General features: G+C 47.9%; 1 protein-coding gene across 1 annotated transcript in view; it reads left to right on the top strand.

Moving 5' to 3' along the window:
- Positions 1-19,107, top strand: part of SNRNP200 (small nuclear ribonucleoprotein U5 subunit 200) — a 468,968-nt gene that overhangs the window by 202,118 nt on the left and 247,743 nt on the right. Inside the window, exons 22-23 of the mRNA XM_085634342.1 lie at positions 1,661-1,813; positions 2,402-2,482. Of these exons, the coding sequence (XP_085490468.1) occupies positions 1,661-1,813; positions 2,402-2,482 (234 nt within the window). The remainder of the gene's footprint in view (positions 1-1,660; positions 1,814-2,401; positions 2,483-19,107) is intronic.

Here is a 19,107-nt window from a genome sequence, read left to right as displayed (position 1 = left end):
CCCATTCACTTGTATTGGGTGCTCAATGCTGCCTTTGCACCCTGCACCCGGCTGCTGCTGTGCCGCTGGGGGTGTAAGCTTGGTGCTGTTTAGTGGACCCTCCTGTGCTTGCGTAAACCCCCTCCTGTGCTTGCGTAAACCCCCGGGGCCTGTGCCCTGAAACCGTGGGTACTTACCTGCAAACTGTGCATCTCTGATCACCCCCAGTCTCCATGGACTAACAGTGAGCTCTGGGCACCACCTTTGACCTTTGCACCTGGCCGCCCCTGTGCCGCTAGTGGTGCAAACTTGGTAGCCACTTGAACCTTGCCCTGTGTTAGTCCAAACCCTTGAAGACTGGGGTAGTAAGTAGTCTACTTACCTGTTAATGTTCATAACTGTTTTCCTTCAATAGGATTACATTGTATTTCTTTCTATTTGCACTGTCTATTGTCTACATTGCTAAGGATTGCTACTGTTGATTGACACCACAAAGTATTTCTAATGCCACTGTGAAGTATTCATATTGCTATTTGCAACACATTCCTACGGTACCTGAAAGTATTTCTATTTTTAAACTGGTACTGCCCTGCAGTTGAGCTCTTCTTGGTTCTAAAAATAAAAGTAACAGTCATATTTTTATATGAACATAGGATTTTGAGTTAGTCCCTATGTTTAAGTCATCTGGAGATGCTTAGATTTTCCTCTAACATTATGAAATCAACGGTCCGTGCTAATCAATTGATCCAGACCGAACCAGGGTTACAACCTTATTTGTCTTTTAATTTGAGTATATACGCTAGGATGCTTTTGACGCGTTTGCGTCTAGGCAATTTTCATAACATGGTTTTATTCCCCCAAATTAATGATTGGTCACATCTTTTGTGCCCATGCCTGTGCGATGACATCTCCCCTCAGTCGACAATACATGTCATATTTTTCTGTAAGTTTTACATCATAATCAGGAAGAGATGGATCATACCCATTTTAAAATCACAAGGTCTGAGACGGTGTCGACCTGCATTCATTAAACTGCAATATTTGGATGATAAAATCAGTACTGGCCATATAGCTATATTTTTAAAAGGGGTGGTTAAATCTAGAAACTCGATGTAATCAGCGTCCAGCGTAACTTATTCTCGATTTTATTCACGTTAGGGATGTTGAAAGAAATCTGTATTGTATTTTTAATGTTCTTACATGGATTGATACACTATGTTTTTAAGTCTTTGTTTTTATGATGTGCTTTTATGATTTAATTGTTTTTAAATCGAATAAAGCGTATTTTGATTTGATTTGAGTTAGTCATTGGCCTCATTTATTTACTGTGTGTGTAAAACAAATGCTGAACACAACCCTCTGATAAGCCTAACTGCTCAACCACACTACCAAAAAAGAGAGCAAGGTAATATCTACCTTAGCCTCTGGGGATCCACTGGACTCTGTGCATACGATTCCTTACTTTGGTATAGTATATGCAGAGCCAGCTTCTTCCACCTACTGCTACCAATGTTTTAGTTGAAGCTTCAGAGTTTTGAATGGATCTGATTTGCTTATAGTGTAAAGACAAATTGTCAGTATCCGTGTTTACTGCACTGATCTGCCGTAAATCATCCAATGCTAGCACTTGTTCTTGTTGTGTATTTTAAAGCTGACACTGATTTCCTCTCTGCGTTGATAGGTAACAGAGCTTGGACGCATTGCTAGTCACTATTACATCACCAACGAGTCGGTGCAGACCTATAACCAGCTGTTAAAGCCTACGCTCAGTGAGATTGAGCTCTTCCGAGTCTTTTCACTTTCTTCTGAGTTCAAGAACATCACGGTCCGAGAGGTATGGTGCACTGAAGGCAATGCCATGCATTTATAGTACTTTGTGGGGCATGACGCATTAAATGACATGACAAAACCCATAATGGTGCTTTGGTAGGTGTGATAAATAGGTCCATAAATTGCTGAATGATGTATTGACATATGTATAACAACTACCGTATAAAGATAAAACCTACTTTTAACAAAGTATGGTAAAATATTTGTGCTGAGGCGGTTGGAATTTGAAAGAATAAAGGTAATATAGTCTAAAGTTACATACAGGAGATATGATTTACGCAACTTTGTGAATTATGGCGCCATGGTTATCAGGGCTCTTGTTGTGTTAAGCTTTCTTTGTATTGAATTTGTGACTGCCTGGATTATCATTTGAATACAGTGAGGCATTCTACTGGTTAGTTTTTCCTCTTTGTGAGACAGTATAAAAGATTAACAGCTCAAAGACATGACTGAAGTTTGCTGTAAGACATCTTTTAGTGTTTTAACTAGTGTGGGCATTGAGCCTCTTTCCAGGAGGGATTCTTTCTCATTTGTTCTGCTCTTAGGTTTTCACCTTCCACTCTTTATTAATATTATTTTCATTATTTTGCAGGAAGAGAAACTGGAGCTGCAAAAACTGCTGGAGAGGGTACCTATCCCAGTGAAGGAAAGCATAGAGGAACCGAGTGCGAAGGTAAATAGAAAATCACCCTCCTGAGATGACTGGATACTTGTCCACTAAAGGATTGTGCTATCTACGTTAGACAGGTGTGATGGCTGCCCCTTGTTTGATCACCGGTACTCTGGTGTCACTCCTTTATTACCCTGCCTGGCTCAGATTGAAATTAGTCTGTGATTTTCTTGTGGCTAAACACAGTTAGAACATTTGGTAACATGTCTTCTTGTGTTTGCTGTATGCTTGTGTAGCAACGGTGAAGAATGTATTAGCTTTTTTTCCAGTGTAAAAGATCCATTTGCATGGCAGCTTTCAGAGAGCGAAAATATTTATTTTAAGGCATCTACTCAAACCTTTTCAAGTATATAGACAGGATAATAGACTTGCAAGGAAAGATTACTTGGGTGTAATACTAGCTCTGTATCATCAAATATCCTCTTGAATTTTTATAGAACGAGAATATATCTGGTTGTATGCTGGATCACAGAACGCATTTTATTGGACCCATTGACCTTTTCTTCATTTTTCAATAATAATTTCAGCCAGTGAGACTTCAGTTTTGACACCATGAAATACTTTTGTTGAAAAGTTCTTTAATTACCCCATAACATAAATGGAAAAACAGGATGGTGCATATGATCATTACCCTTTATATGAGAACATTTACTTTAAGGAATCCAGAAACGTGCTAACCCTGAATAGACAGCGGTGTCACGCTATTTTGACTGTAAGGTCTGAGGAAGGATTATGTAGTTGTAAACTAAGCTTACCGTGTAATGTGGTGGAGATTACTTAGTGTACTAATTCAAAGATATCCATGATGGTGAACCAGGAAAATATGTAAACATTTTTTTCTATTCTATCATGAGATTTGTGATTTTCCAAAACATTAGACCAGCAAAGTGACATGAGGCTTTAAATCTGAGTATCTAAGAGAGGGTGGTAAAAGGTAAGACACCAGTCATACAAACAATTGGTGCACACAGACCTGATCCATTTAGGAGTATGCTTTGAAGTTAGTGCTGTAATGTTTAACAAAGGTCTAGCTCAATCATTAGATAGCCTGTCTTTGAATCTATAATTAGGACATTTCTCATTGTGGTAACAGTGGATGCGGCTGCTTTTTGGGAAATGAGCTTTAAATGTATCTGCTTTCTAGAAAATACACATTTAGCAGGTGTTTATGCAAGATAGTAACAATTTACCTAAGCTTTAAAGGCTGTAAATCAGAGTGAATAAATTGACATTTGGATGTAAACGAATCTCCACTCGTATCAAGATAAAATGTCATAGCTCTTCTGGATGTAGGAGGAATGAGGTCAACACCATGGTCTAATCAATGTGAAATTCTTATCCAGCATTGGAAGCAAGGGTAAGTTTTTAAGAACACCTTTTGGGTGAAATACTGTGCACAACTCGTGGCAAATGGAAGCTTCAAGAGTGAAGGAGTTTTAAGTGTTATTAAACCCACAAGAGTCAATTCCAGAACACATGCTGAAGATCTGTCAGATGTATGGGTTGGAATGGAAGGCTCATACGTTTCAACAGTAAAACATTCAATGTCAGTTTAGAATGCAACCCCAGTGTGTTTTTGCATAAAAACATTGGAGGTCAGATTTAGCTAAGCAGCAACTGCAGACTCCGTCCACTTGAAATCATATGATTTTGTGCCGAAAGTCAAAAGGAAGATTTAAATGTACATATAAGAGCTATACAAGACCCAAGTCATCAAGCTTCATAATGGAATTGTGCAGTGAAGGATCTTGCCTGACCTACTAGTTAGATCTGGCTCCTCCAAAGCCAAATGCGTGGCTCTTTAGACAAAAGGAGAACGTCTAGATAACAGCTTTTGTGTGACCATTTGAAGGAAGTGAAGTTAGATTTCTTTTTGTTTCAGTATGATAATTTTGTGGAGAGATATTGACAGAAAAGTGTACTCCTGTTTTCTGGCTCAATGTGGTTATGGAGAGGCGGCTCAGGAGCTGCAAAAGCAGAGGTGAGGAGGGGCAGTACCGTATCTAGGAAGATTGGGAAATCTAAGTAGGTTAAAGAGTTGAAAGTAAAGCCCACCAGTAACATATACGCGTACTAAAACCTTCCCAGGTTAAGAGCAGTCATTTTTATATGATCTTTTTATTAACATAAGGCAGTAAGTATCACACCACAGTTATGAGGAACATGACAATAAAATGCAACACTATAGTATTGTTTAACATCAGCTCACTGGGGTCTAGCGAATAACCCTCTTGCCTTCATCTTGTCTGGGGCACCTTTAAGTCGTTTTCTGCATGCATTTACCAGGGGTTGTATTGTTCCTCCCATGGGAGCAGTGCATGGATTCCCTCTATTTGCATTCCATTGGTCCTATATGTTTCCCCATTTCCTTGGGCACCCTCTATTCACATAGACTGATTTTTCAGCCTCCATATACCAATCCATGTTTCTCTTCCAGTCCCGAAGGATTGGTGGGGCCTCTGCCCCCAATAACGGTCTATGTTGCATTTCGCTAACATCAGACCTAGGGTAATCAATGTTTTATCTGCTTGTCCCAGATCTATAGTTTCCCAAACATTAAGGAGATACTATTTGGCAGAGAGTATTAATTTAACCCCACATACCTCCGCATTGCAGGACACTACTGCCTCCCAGTAGGAGTGAATTTTCGGGCAAGACCACAGGGTATGGTAAAACAATCCTTCCTCACCACATCTTCTATAACAAAGTGAATCTGCCTTTCTACCCATTTTTACCATTGTAACACAGGAGATGTAAGCTCTGTGGAGAATTTTGAGCTGAACTAACCTAAGGCGGGCTCTAATGGCTACCTCTCTTGGGGATGCCATGGCTTCTGGCCCGTTGTCTTCCTGTAGGTCTGTGATGTAATTTCCCCAGCATTCCCGCAGGGTTGTAAGAGCGTTGGGAGTGGTTTGAGTTTCTGATATGTGAGTGAAACCGCCTTGCGGGTTAAGTGTTCTTCTAGGAGTCTATATTCTAATGGTGACTATTCTGGTAGCCGTCCCACGAAGCACTGCTGTGTATGGCATGGTGAATATGTAGATAGCGGAAGGTTTCAGTGGAAGCCATGTCGTGAGTTCTTTGTAGCTCTGTGAAGGGTATTATGTCTTTCCTGGCATGAAGGACACTCACTCGTTAGATTCCAATTGGGTCCCATCTGTCAAATCCTTTTCTTGTTCCCATCGCGCCCAGTTGTAGAGATTCCCGTAGGGGCGTTACCTTGGTAATTGTATCCTTTCATCCTAGCTTGGAAAGAGTTGAGTGCCATATGCATACTAGTAAAGCCTTGGCCCCCTCCTGTGGGAGGCACCACAGGTCTGTATATGAAGCTCTTAGTTATCCCCTCGGTTGGAGAACCAACCGATCCATCCGATAGGCTGGCTCGGATAGCAGTTGGTGAACCCCCTGATTTATAGCTGAGCCGCTCTAAAATAAGTTTGAATGTTGGGCAGTGCAATTCCTACCTCATAACAGCTCCGGGTCAATTTGCTGAGTGCTATTCGCAGGGAAGCCCCATCCCATAGGAGGGTTCAAGCAACACTGTCTATTAGTTTAAAATATGTATCTGGAATCGGTAATGGTGTATTTTGCAATATATAGAGAAATCGCTGTGGTGGCATCGTTTTAAATAGTGCCGCTCTTCCCAGGAGGGAAAGGGGAAGTGATCGCCAGTTGTGACAAAGTGCCATCTTTCTGCATGGTATGCCCCCACTTTTTGCTGAATTGCTGAATGTACTTTGACTGAGTGTGCCCTGGACTCCTGCCAATCAGGTGCCCAGGGCCTATGTTCCTTCCCTAAACCAAACCAAACCCAAATTGGCAAACCCTGGCCACATGTCAGCCCCTGGTAAATGGTACCCTAGGTACCCAGGGCCTTGTGACCAGGGAAGGCCTCTAAGGGCTGCAGCACTCCTTGTGCCACCCTTAGAGGCCCTGTACCCTTACACACACACACTGCCTTTGCAGGCTGAGTGTTTGGGTGCAAGACAAAAACAAAGTCGACATGACACACATCCCTGTGTGCCATGCCCATCACCTACACTGCCATGACATACATCAGCCACCCCTCTAGCTGGGTGCCTTAAGCCAATGGTGTGGGCACAGGAGCAGGAGCCCTGTACCCCTACAGTGCCCAGGTCCATTCCTGAGCACTGTAAGTGCAGTGCTGCCATTTAAGAGTACATGGTGCTGAGAGTTCATCAAACACGAGCTCCACAGCACCATAATGGCAACACTAAAGACTGAGAAGTTTGGTATCAAACTTCTCAGCACATTAAACCCACACTGATGCCAGTGTGGGATTTAATGTACCCAGCACCCCAGAGGGCATCTTAGAGGTGCCCCCTTAAACCTAACCTACAATCCACGTCTGCTCTGAGGCTGCCTAGGTTGCCACCCAGCAGACATGTTGCTGGACCCCTGGGTAGGAGAGCCCTTGCTCTCCTGGGCCTGCAATAATGCACATCCTGGGCGAGGTGCTAAATCTCCTCCCCCAGGATGGGCAGGGTGAAGCTTCAAAGGCATGCCGCCTCTGTGAGCTTCCCTGGCGGGAAGCTTTGGCCGGAAACCCCAAATAAGGACAGGGGATGTGCCAGCCTGCCAACCCCACCCCTCAGGTGGGGGAGGCGAGGTGAAGCACATCTCCGGGCTCTCGCCATCTTGAAGATGGGGGCCCTACCCTATCAGGACAAGGATACTGCCCCCCTCCCACATGAGAGAGGCAGGATAGGGGGTGTACCCACCCCAGGACAGGGACCCATTGGTCGCTGCCCTTCACCTACCTGTAACGCCCCTAAATCTAGTATTTAGGGGCACCCTGAACCTTCCTTCCCCAGATTCCAGATTCAAAACTACGAAGAGCAAGAAGAAAGAAGACCTGCCCTGCAGCTGCTAAAAAGAGGAAGACACCAACTGCTTTAGCCCCAGCCCTACCGGCCTGTCGACCCTCGAACCTGCTCCTGCTCCAACCCGGCATCTCTTGTGGCCAGCAACCTCACCAACCCCGGAGGACCTGGCTACCTTTTGGCTCTAAGCCCCTGGGACTCTCATGAGTAGATGCTCTACTCAAAACCTACCTCTAATCCCTGGCAGCAGCCCGGAACCGCGAACCCAGCACACTCTGCACCAGCCAAGCCTGGCCAGTGCCGGAGTGAACAAAGACCACGAGGACGACCCCACGGCGACTGTGACCCCGAGTCCAGCACCCAAGGACCTCCCTCGACACTCCTGAAGAAGCCTGCAGCCTCAGAACAAGGTGCCCCCCCTACCGCGATCAACAGAGAGGGTAAGATTTCCCGACACCAAAAGGCACCCCTGCACGCGGCGCCCCGCGGCCCCCTGTGCCCAATCCCGGGGTACCTACCTATCCTCCAACTACCCAACTTACCTCTCGAAGTGGTGGTGGCACCTGAAGAGTCCTCGTCCCCGAGCTTGCAGTCTTTTTCTAAACCGGAGATTTCCCATTGAAATCAATTGAGCGCCCGAAGGCTCAAAAGCACCCTGCACCCAGCTGCCCGAGTGGCCCTGGCAGTGAAAACTCTACACCTACCTACTTCCCCACTTGCCCTGAGTAAGTGACCAGGAGCCCAGCTCCCACAGCCGCGTGGTTTGCCAGTCAGCAGCCACCAACCAAGGCCCCCCTATCCCTCATAGGATAGCATTGGGCCTAACTCTCTCTGCACCCAGCCGCCCTAGAGTCGCTGAGGGTGAACCAACTGTACCTTCCTGACCCTGGGGGACCCCTGAGGCTATGCCCAGAACCTCAACTCTGCCAGTCGAGTACTTACCCTTAAAACGATAACTCTATTTTCCTCATAGGGTAACATTGACTGGCTTTTTCCTGAAATGTCTTTTAAGTGTGGACTTTTCAAATCTTAAAATATTCACCAAAAATCAGCCGAGTAACGAAAACAAAATTGCTCACCTGCTCTTAGGTGAGCTCCCAGTGCTGGATCTTGGTGCCCAGCCCTGACTCTGAAAAATACTTACAACTGTACTTCCCCGTAACCCAATTTTCGTCCATAGGAAATCATTGACTGTTTTTCTGTGAAATTTCTTCTAAGTGTCGATTTCTGCAATCTTTAAATATTCTTCAAAAATCGTATAATATCTGAAAACGTAATTACTTACCTGTTTTGGATAAAGGTCCCAGTACTGAGTCTGGGCACCCAGTACTGGATTACAAAAGTAACAAGAACATACTGTACCTGCAACTAAATTTTCTTCCATAGGGAATCATTGACTGTTTTCTTTGAAATATTTTCTAAGTGTCAACTTTTAAAATAGCTAAATATTGTTTAAAAATCATTACAGTAATTAAGTCGACTTTCATCATTTGATTCTGAATACTGACCCAGGACTGAATCTAGGATCCAGTCCTGGAATTCCAAAAGTAATCTAAAAAGTAACCTGTTGCAAATAACTTAAATTTTCCATTGAGCTCAATGCATTGTTGTGTAGAGTTGCCTATTGCAACCACTTGTAACTGTTTACAAAAGTCAATTGCATACTGCAAAAGTATTTATATGAAACATCTCATTCTGAGAAAGTATATTTTAAATCCAAGTGTTCGTTCTAAAATAAAACGAGCATATATATATATTTTAAAAAAAATCTTTTTTTTCGTTTTATTAAACAATCTCGACGTACAGGTACAAAATTGCTAAATCAACTTAAGGGTTAAAGTGAAATCAAGATAATTACAATACAGTCATTCAATTACATTGGAAGTTGCAGGGATGGGGAGTCATCACCATCGGCCATTTGGGGGGGGGGGGGGGGGGTATATATCTCGCCCCAGTATGAGTTCCAACGGGACCAGGTCTTCGACCATTTCCGTAGACAACCACGGGCGATGTATACTGTCTTTTCCCTTAGCATGCACCAGTCCAAATCTCACTCCCCAGCTGTGACCGTGGGTGGATGTGGGGCACCCCAAAGTTGGGCAATATTTCTCTTGGCTATTGTGCATCCGAGCGTCACCCAGTTTTTAGCATAGGTGGTAAGGTCAGTGGGCTCCCATATATTTAGGAGGCATCTGGGCGCCTCCGGCATGATCTCCACCCCCAGCACTTCACTCATAATCTTGTGGATATTGTGCCAGTAGTCCTGTATCTGCTCACAGTGCCATAGTATATGTAGGAATGTGCCTATTTGTGTGCATTCTCTCCGACATGTGCCATCTGCCTGGCCCCCCATTCGGACCATCTGCGGTCCCGTTACATAGATTCTGTGGAGGATCTTCAGTTGTACTAACCGGAGTCGAGCTGAGATAGCGACTGTTTTAGGAGAGGAGATCGCTTCCTGCCAGGTTTTATCGTCAAACTCTATCCCATCCGCAGCCCATGTGTCTCTCAGTTTTAGTAATGGGTCCTCGACATTATTAATAAGTTTACGATACGTCAGGGAGATGGCTCTTTCAGGAAGATGGCCGTCGAGCAACATATCCTCTAGCGGGGAAGTATCTGGTGGGATCATACCTTCTGGGATTGATGCTAGCAGTGAATGTCTAATTTGAAGATATCGATAGTGTTCAGTATCTGCTAGGGCATATTGCGTTCGGAGAGTGTCGAAAGTTTTAACACTCCCTCCACTCCAAAGGTCTTTAACCTGAGAGATACCTATTAAGTCCCATTTGTCAAATCCTTTTGTGTTTCCCATATAGCCCAACCGTTGCGAGTCCCACAGTGGTGTGGCCAGCGTGATCTTATTTTGCCAGCCTAGTGATTTATTAGCCGAATGCCAGTTGCGAATCATATGGCCAGTAGGGCCGGTAAGTGTATATTTAGTGGGCTCTGAATACAGTGTCTTCGAGAAGGTCCCGGTGGGCAGAAGCCAGCGATCCATTAGGTACCCTGGGTTATCGAAGCGACCATATGTGCAATGATTAATGGCAATAAGGTAGGCGGCCCAGTAGTATCTTTTAATGTCCGGCAAGCCTATTCCTCCATCATACCAACCAAGTGTCAGCTTTTTTAGGGCGATACGAGGTCTTCCTCCCCATAGGAGATCTCTGAGGAGTCCTTCTACTTCTTTAAAATAGGAGTTTGGGACAAGGTTGGCCGAATTCTGTAATGCATATAAGAACCGGGGCAGTGACATCATTTTGAATAATGCCGCCTTGCCCAGGAGCGATAGTGGGAGTGACTTCCAGTGTGTTATATCACTTCTGAGCCGTTGCAGTGGGGGTGAGCAAATTATGGGAGTATCGGGCAAGTGGATCAAGAGAAATAAATATACCCAAATATTTGAAGCCCTCGGAGACTATGGGAATTGGGCAATTGCTGGGTAGAGGGGGGGGGTAGCCCCCCAAAGGACATATAAGAGCGATTTCTGCCAGTTGATGCGAAACCCAGAATACCTCCCAAACACGTCTAAGATATCAAAAACTGCTATTAAGGATCTCCTTGGGGACGTGAGGTATAGGAGGATATCATCCGCATATAGAGATATGCGGTCTTCCCACTCGGCCGACCAACGGATGCCACAAATCATAACGTCTTTGCGGATCCATTGCTCGAGTAGTTCAAGGGCCAGGGCAAAAAGAAGGGGGGAGAGGGGGCATCCTTGACGGGTACCTCTGCTCAGTGTAAATGGCTCCGACTTCTTGTTATTTACCACTATCTGCGCGCTATATAGCAGTCGCACCCAACGGCAAAAGTTCGGCCCAAATCCTAGGTTGGCAAGGACCGCGAAGAGATAGGGCCACTCTAGGGTATCAAAGGCCATGGTGGAGTCCAAGGAAACCACAATGGCATCCTCGCGAATAGTCGGTACTCTTCCCAGGACCCCGTGTAGGCGTCGCAGGTTGAGGGCAGTGTTTCGTTTGGGCATAAACCCCGACTGGTCTGGATGTACAAGGTTGCTTATTACTTTTATCAGTCTAGTGGCTAGTACCTTAGCAAGATTTTTGGGTTCCGCATTTAATAGTGAAATAGGTCGGTAGGAGGCACATTCAGCTCTGGGCTTTCCTGCCTTATGAATAGTGACTATGGTGGCTATTCTCTGGTCGGATGGCAGCATGCCCTGCTCAAGGCTATCGTCGTACATTGATTTAAGGTAGGGGGCCAGTTTATCCGGTCGAAGTTTGTAGAGCTCAATTGGAATGCCATTCGGGCCCATTGCTTTCCCGTAGCTTAACGTCCGTATGGCTGTGGGTATTTCGTCAGCCGTGAGTGCACTATCGAGGAATGTCCGATCCGAATCCGATAGTGTCGGGAGAGAGACGTCTTTTATAAGACCAATGAAGTCTGTCTCAGGATAGGGTGCTACTGTACTGTATATTTGTTGGAAGTGTGTTGTGAATTGGTTGGCTATCTTCTGCGGGTCCATTTCCAAGGATCCATCAGGTCCCTTAAGCTCCGGTACCAGCCTACCTGCTTGTTCCTTTTTGTCCAACCAGGCGAGCAGCTTACCTGCCTTATCGCCCCAGTCGTATATCCGTCCCAACTTATCTCGTGCTATCACTTTAGCCAGGTCGATGACCAAGGCTCTGTATTCATCTTGGCGCAGACGGAGAGAGTGAAGTGTTTCAGGTGTGGGGTCTGAGGTAGCTTCCTGCTCTAGTCGGTATAGTTCCTGTTCTATGTCGGAGATTTCTTTCATCTTATCCTTCCTAGAACCTGCCACCAGAGAAAGGGCCTGACCTCGGATTTCAGTTTTAAAGGCTTCCCACAGTATTTGGGGGGATTCAACTGTGTGGTCGTTCTCTAGGAAATAATCGTCAATGCCTTTGAGGACTTTCCGAATTTTGGGATTTTTAAAATACCAGGGGTTCACCGGGGCTATCCGTCCCACCTGATTTTGGTCAATCACTACGTGAGCCCAAAGTGGAGAGTGATCGGAGATGCCTCTGGCCAGGTGTCGGACCTTTCGAAGGTCAGTGATTTGTGATGGTGGGACAAGTATGTAGTCTAGACGGGACAGGCTATTATGTGCTCAGGAGTGAAAAGTGTGCTGGATCTTATCTGGGTTGTATGTCCACCAGCCATCCATTAGTCCCATTGCTTCTAAGAAGCAGGGGAAGGCTTGCGCAACTTGGTGAGTCGCACTCGGGGGGGGTGTCGGTCTAGAGCACTTGACACTATTGAGTTAAAGTCTCCCCCTAGCAGTAGTTGTCCATCAGGGAGTTGAAGGAGTTCCGTACTGAGGTCCGTGAATGTTGTAGCCTGCATCCCCGGCGGGGCATATATCGAAAGAAAAGTAATTGGCCTTCCCTCCCAGGAGCCAGTGATTCCTACGTATCTGCCCCGGTCATCTATGAGGGAGGAGCTAAGTGAGAAAGGAAATGATTTTTTTTGCATAATACCAACTCCCCTTGAGCTAGATGTAAAGCCTGCATGGGCCACCATCGTGTATCCCCCTCTGTGCATCGCTTTGCAAGTATTGCCGATGAGGTGCGTTTCTTGCAGCAGCACAATGTCAGGTGACATCCTCCTAATGTATTGCAATACTACACTTCGGTTGATCTTATCCCCAAGTCCGTTGACATTCCAACTTAAAATCTTTATTTCTTTCTTGCACTGCATCCCCATTGGTGGCAAAACCAGTCCCTACTATTGGGTTCATGCCTATATATAGTGCTGTCGAGAGAAAACATAATTACAACTAAACTAATACAAAACAATCCCACCCAACACCCCCCCCCCCCCCCACCCTGCTCCCCTGCACTCTGGGCCCGGAACTGCCCATGTTACTTAAATGCAGAGTGCCTGTCGCCCAACTATTCTACTATACGAAAAACAATCCGGGGGGAGGGGCACAGGGATCTGTTGCCCTCCCCGCCTACCCTAACACTTTTGTTTCCGCATGCAGCACCCAATGTTCAAGTCTATAATCGGGAAAGTCTGTCATTCGGCATACGGTGTTGACAGCTCAGTGCAGCGAACTCCGGCGGCCCCGGAGCCAATCTCAGCAGAAGTCATGGAGTCTCAACAATCCGGGGACAATCCAGGCTATGCCATCTATCAAATCAGCCCTCAGTGGATTTCCTTTCCGGCAAGGATTCGAGGCCATCCAGCCAGTCAGAGGCCACCTCCGGGAGATCGAAAAACCGCGTTTTCCCATCAAGTTCCACTCTAAGACGCGCCGGAAAGAGCATGGCGTATCTGAGACCCTTGTCCCTCAGTCTTCGCTTAACATCTAGGAAGGATCGCCTCCGCCTCTGCACCGCCTGGGTGAAGTCGGGAAAGGAGGTGATGTCCGAATTTTCATAGCGGAGCGGAGGCGCCACCCTCGCCGCCTGTAGAATAGTGTCTCTATCTCGATAGTTGAGTAGACGATCCAGTATCGGACGGGGGGGGGGGGGGGCCCGGTCTCGGACGACCCCCCCCGGCACTCTATGGGCCCTCTCAATAACAAACAAGCTAGAAAGGCCCTTTGGTTGCAGTTTATTAGTGATCAGTTCCTCAACGAACAGGTCAGCAGAAGGACCCTCTGAGTTTTCCGGCACGCCAAGAATGCGCACATTATTGCGGCGTAGGCGTCCTTCGTAATCGTCAAGCTTGGTTTCTGCATGTTGGCGGAATGAATGAAGTTCCCCGATATCCCTCTGGAGTTTCGCAGTATCCTCCCCTAGACTGGTGGTAGTTATTTCCAGCTGTTTGACTTTTCCTCTATGTTTCGTTTGATCCGCTCTTATTAGCGTAACCTCCGAGGAAAGAGAGTCAATTGAAGTGCGGATCCCATTAATAGCTGCCATTAAGTCTTTCATCGTTGGTTCAGGAGAGTCTTGTTCTGGGCCACTCTGGAGTTTCTCGCTAGCCCCTTTGCGCTCAGCAAGGTCCGTCTTCGGGCAGGTATAGCGGTCTAGTTTGGCCTGCTGAGACCCCCGGGAGCCCTTAGCTGTGGCCATGTCAGGTTTTTTCCCCGGCCACCGAAGGAGACCCCAGGCCGGCCGAATGATGGAGTCGACACCTCTACAGCCACTCAGAAGCCTCGGCCCTCCTCACCGAGCCAGACTGCGACGAAGAGGCCGTGCAGCGCCCCATCACCACAAGGGCAGCGCCCCAAGCCCAGTCATTTGTATCAGTGGATCGTTGTCCAGGAGGCGGCCCGGTAAGGTGGCTCCACTTTAGGGTCTCGTCGCTCCCACAGCACTAGGGAGGCACCAACCACTATGGATTAACCCCGGGGAAGGATGGGCAGCTCCGGCGCCTCCACCACCCGGTCCACGCGGTCCCAGCGGGGGGGTAGGGAGCGGGCCGACCGCCCAGCGCGGCCCCTGGTATTCCCCCCGGCGGTGCTGCGACGGAAGGCGTCAACAAGGGCCAACCCACCAGGCCCCAGCCGAGCCGCCACCGTATCTATCTCCGGGCCTCACTCCAGGATCGTACTCAGCCCCAGGCCACACCCCAGTACCTGGATACAGTCAATATGTCTCCTCAGAAGTAACTGCCGTAGAGGGCACCGTCACCTCCCCTCCGCTCAGCTCCCTGTAATGTCGCCTTTTCCCCCGTGTGCCGCTTCACAGGCCACGGAGTCCGAGGGGAGCGCCTCGCAACAATCACTCAGCACGACGCCGGCATTCGGCGGGACCCCAGCAGTTCTTGTATGCACTTAGCGATCGTCTCGATCGCAGCACGCCGGGGACACCACTCCTCCCGCAATAATTCCTTTCCCCTCCATCAGCCCCCCGGGCTGGGGGGGAAGCCTCTAAGCATCCTCCCGGCAGCCTCCCGATTCCTCCGACGGAGTCCGCGGTCTCCCGGGTCCGGATAGAGGAGGCCTCGCCGTCGCCACGACGTCTCCGGTGGCGGGCCTCTATGCTGCACTCCCCAGCTTCCGGGACGCAGGCCGCCCCTCGCCGATGCCGATAATTCCGTGACGCGAGCACCGATGCCGCTCCGGGTAACACCACCGAGGACAGCCTGCCCTCCGGTTTCGGGTGCCGCTAACGTGTCACGGATAATGGGTACAGATCAATGAGGTAGGTCGGGGAGGGTCCCGGAGCCGCTCTAGCCCGCGGCCATCTTGATCCGCTGCGAAACCACGCCCCCAAGCATATCTCTTTTTATATATAAACCATTGGCCTAGAGTTCAGTTATTGAGTGTGTGAGACCATTTGCTGACTGAGTGTGTTCAACAAATGCTTTACACTGTCCTCTGATACTGCCTTACTGCTCGACCAAACTACCACTTTAGAGAGTAAGGCTATATCTAACTTTAACCTCTGTCAAACCCTGGGGGACTGTGGACTCTGTACACCCTGTACCTATTAAGGAACAGTATATACAGAGTCACTTTCTCACACCAGTGTTGGACATCATTTTTAAGTCAGATCAGGGAATCTTGCAGATTGCGGGTGTGAGAAAGTGGCTCTGTATATACTGTTCCCTAATAGGTACAGGGTGTACAGAGTCCACAGTCCCCCAGAGGCTGATAGAGGTCAAAGTTAGGTATGACCTTACTCTCAAAAGTGGTAGCTTGGTCGAGCAGTAAGGCAGTACCAGAGGACAGTGTAAAGCATTTATTGTACACACTCAGTCAGCAAATGGTTTCACACACTCAATAACTGAACTCTAGGCCAATGATTTGTATATATAAAATATATGCTTGTTTTATTTTTAGAACCACAAGGGGGTAAAAATATACTTTCTCAGAATGAGAGGTTGAATATAAATACTTTTGTTTCAAGCAATAAATTTGTGTAAACAGTCACAGTTGGTTGCAATAAACAATCCTATTTCCTAAACATAACAATGCATTGAGCTCAATGGTAAATTCAGGTTATTTGTAATAAATTACTTTTCAGATTACTTTTGGAATTCCAGGTCTGGATCCTAGAACCAGCCTGGGGTCAGTATTCAGAATCAAGTGATGAAAGTCGACTTAATAACTGTAATGATTTTTAAATAATATTTAGCTATTTCAAAAGTTAGCACTTAGAAAATATTTCGCAGAAAACATTCAATGGATCTCTATGGCAAGAAATTCAAATTGCAGGTAGAATACTTTATCGTTACTTTAGTAATCCAGGACTGGGTGCCTAGACCCAGGACTGGGGTCCTTATCAAATGCAGGTAAGTAATTTCGTTTGCAGAAATGGTACGATTTTAAAAGAATATTTCAAATTTGCAAAAGTAGACACTTAGAAGAAATTTCACAGAAAAGCAGACAATGGTTTCCTATGGGAGAAAAATGAGTTAGAAGTAAGTATAGTTGTGAACACTTTTCAGAGTCAGGGCTGAGCACCAAGATCCAGCACTGGGAGCTCACCTAGGAGCAGGTGAGTAAATTCGTTTTCGTCACTTGGCTGATTTTTGGTGAATTTTTGCAGTTTTGAAAAGTTCACACTTAGAAGATTTTTGAAGAAAAAGCCAGTCAATGTTACCCTATGAGGAAAATGAAGTTAGCGGTTTAAGGGTAAGTACTCGACTGGTAGTGTTGAAATTCCGGGCATGGACTCAGGGGTCCCCCAGTGTCAGGTAGGTACAGTTGGTTCACCCTCAGCGGTTTCAGGACGGCCGGGTGCAGAGAGAGTTGGGCCCAATGTTATCCTATGAGGGATAGGGGGGGCCTTGGTTGGTGGCTGCTGTCTGGCAAGCCACGCGGCTGTGGGAGCTGGGCTCCTGGTCACTTACTCAGGGCAAGTGGGGAAGTAGGTTAGTGTAGAGAGGGCACTGCCAGGGCCACTCGGGCGGCTGGGTGCAGGGTGCTTTTGAGCCTTAGGGCGCTCAATGGAAATCAATGGGAATGTTCCGGTTTGGAAAGAGGCTGCAGGCTCGGGGACGAGGATGTTTCAGGTGCCACCACCACTTCGAGAGGTAAGTTGGGTAGTTGTAGGTTAGGTGGGTACCCCGGGATTGGGCACAGGGGGTCGCAGGGCGCCGGGTGCAGGGGTGCCTTTTGACGTCGGGAATCTTACCCTCTGGTTGATCGCGGCTGGGGTGGCACTTGGTTCTGAGGCTGCAGGCTTCTTCCGGGATGTCGAGGGGGGTCCTTGGGTGCCGGACTCTGGGTCACAGTCGCCGTGGGGTCGTCCTCTGGGTCTTTGTCCACTCCGGCACTGGCCAGGCTTGGCTGGTGCAGAGTGTGTTGGGTCCGCGGTCCCGGGCTGGTGCCAGGGATAGCAAGTAGGTTTCTTGAGTAGAGCCTCTACTCGTGGGAGTCCCAGGGGCTTAGAGCTAAAAGGTAGCCAGGTCCTCCGGGGTTGGTGAGGTTGCTGGCCACGTGGGATGCCGCGCTGGTGCAGGTTCGAGAGTCGACAGGCCGGTAGGGCTGGGGCCAATGCAGTTGGTGTCTTCTTCTCTTTTTAGCAGCTGCAGGGCAGGTCTTTGTTCTTCTTGCTCTTCTTGTCGTTTTTCTATCTGGAATCTCCGGAAGGAAGGTTCAGGGGGCCCCTAAATACTAGATTTAGGGGCGTTACAGGTAGGTGAAGGCCAGGGACCAATGGGTCCTTGTCCTGGGGTGGGTACACCCCCTATCCTGCCTCTCTCCTGTGGGAGGGGGCAGTAGCCTAATCCTGATAGGGTAGGGCCTCCTATCTTCAAGATGGCGAGAGCCCGGAGATGTGCTTCACCTCGCCTCCCCCACCTGAGGGGTGGGGTGGGCAGGCTGGCACATCCCCTGTCCTTGTATGGGGTTTCCGGCCAAGCTTCCCGCCAGAGTGGGGGGTTGCAGTGGCCTGGGGAAACTCCAACTGGCGGCATGCCTTTGAAGCTTCCCTTTGCTCATCCTGGGGGAGGAGATTTCTCACCTCACCCAGGATGTGCATTGTTGCAGGCCCGGGAGAGCAGGGGCTCTCCCACCCAGGGGTCCAGCAACGTGTCTGCTGTGTGGCAGCCTGGGCAGCCTCAGAGCAGACGTGGATTGCAAGTTAGCTGTAAGGGGGCATCTTCTAAGATGCCCTCTGGGGCGCTTAGTACATTAAATCCTACACTGGCATCAGTGTGGGTTCAATGTGCTGAGAAGTTTGATACCAAACTTCCCAGGCTTCAGTGTTGCCAATATGGTGCTGTGGAGCTCGTGTTTGACAAGCTCTCAGCACCATGTATTCTTAAATGACAGCACTGCACTTACAGTGCCCAGGAATGGACCTGGGTACTGTAGGGGCACAGGGCTCCTGCTCCTGTGCCCACACCATAGGCGTAATGCACCCAGCTAGAGGGGTGGCTGACATATGCCTTGGCAGTGTATGTGATGGGCATGGTACACAGTGATGTGTGCCATGTCGACTCTGTTTTGTCCTGCACCCAGACACTCAGCCTGCAAGGGCAGTGTGTGTGTGTAAGGGTACAGGGCCTCTGAGGGTGGCACAATGAGTGCTGCAGCCCTTAGAGGCCTTCCCTGGTCACAAGGCCCTGGGTACCTAGGGTACCATTTACTAGGGGCTGACATGTGGCTAGGGTTTGCCAATTTGGGGTTTGGGTGGTTTAAGGAAGGAACATAGGCCCTGGGCACCTGATTGGCAGGAACCCAGGGTACACTCAATCGAAGTACATTCAGCAATTTAGCAAAAAGTGGGGGCATACCATGCAAGAAAGATGGCACTTTCTCACAGCGGGCCTGAAAGGCAGCCGGATAAGCGGTGACATAGAAACCAAGATAGCGGAGTCCATCCATAGTTACTTGTGCCTTGCATTCTTTATGAAGACCGAGTCTCTGTTCGTAAAGTACAAACACTACCGACT

The sequence above is a fragment of the Triturus cristatus genome, chromosome 11 (assembly GCF_964204655.1).
Source record: "Triturus cristatus chromosome 11, aTriCri1.1, whole genome shotgun sequence".
Lineage (NCBI taxonomy): Eukaryota > Metazoa > Chordata > Amphibia > Caudata > Salamandridae > Triturus > Triturus cristatus.
The sequence above is the reverse complement of the archived record's forward strand: the minus strand, read 5'-3'. Positions and strand labels throughout refer to the sequence as shown.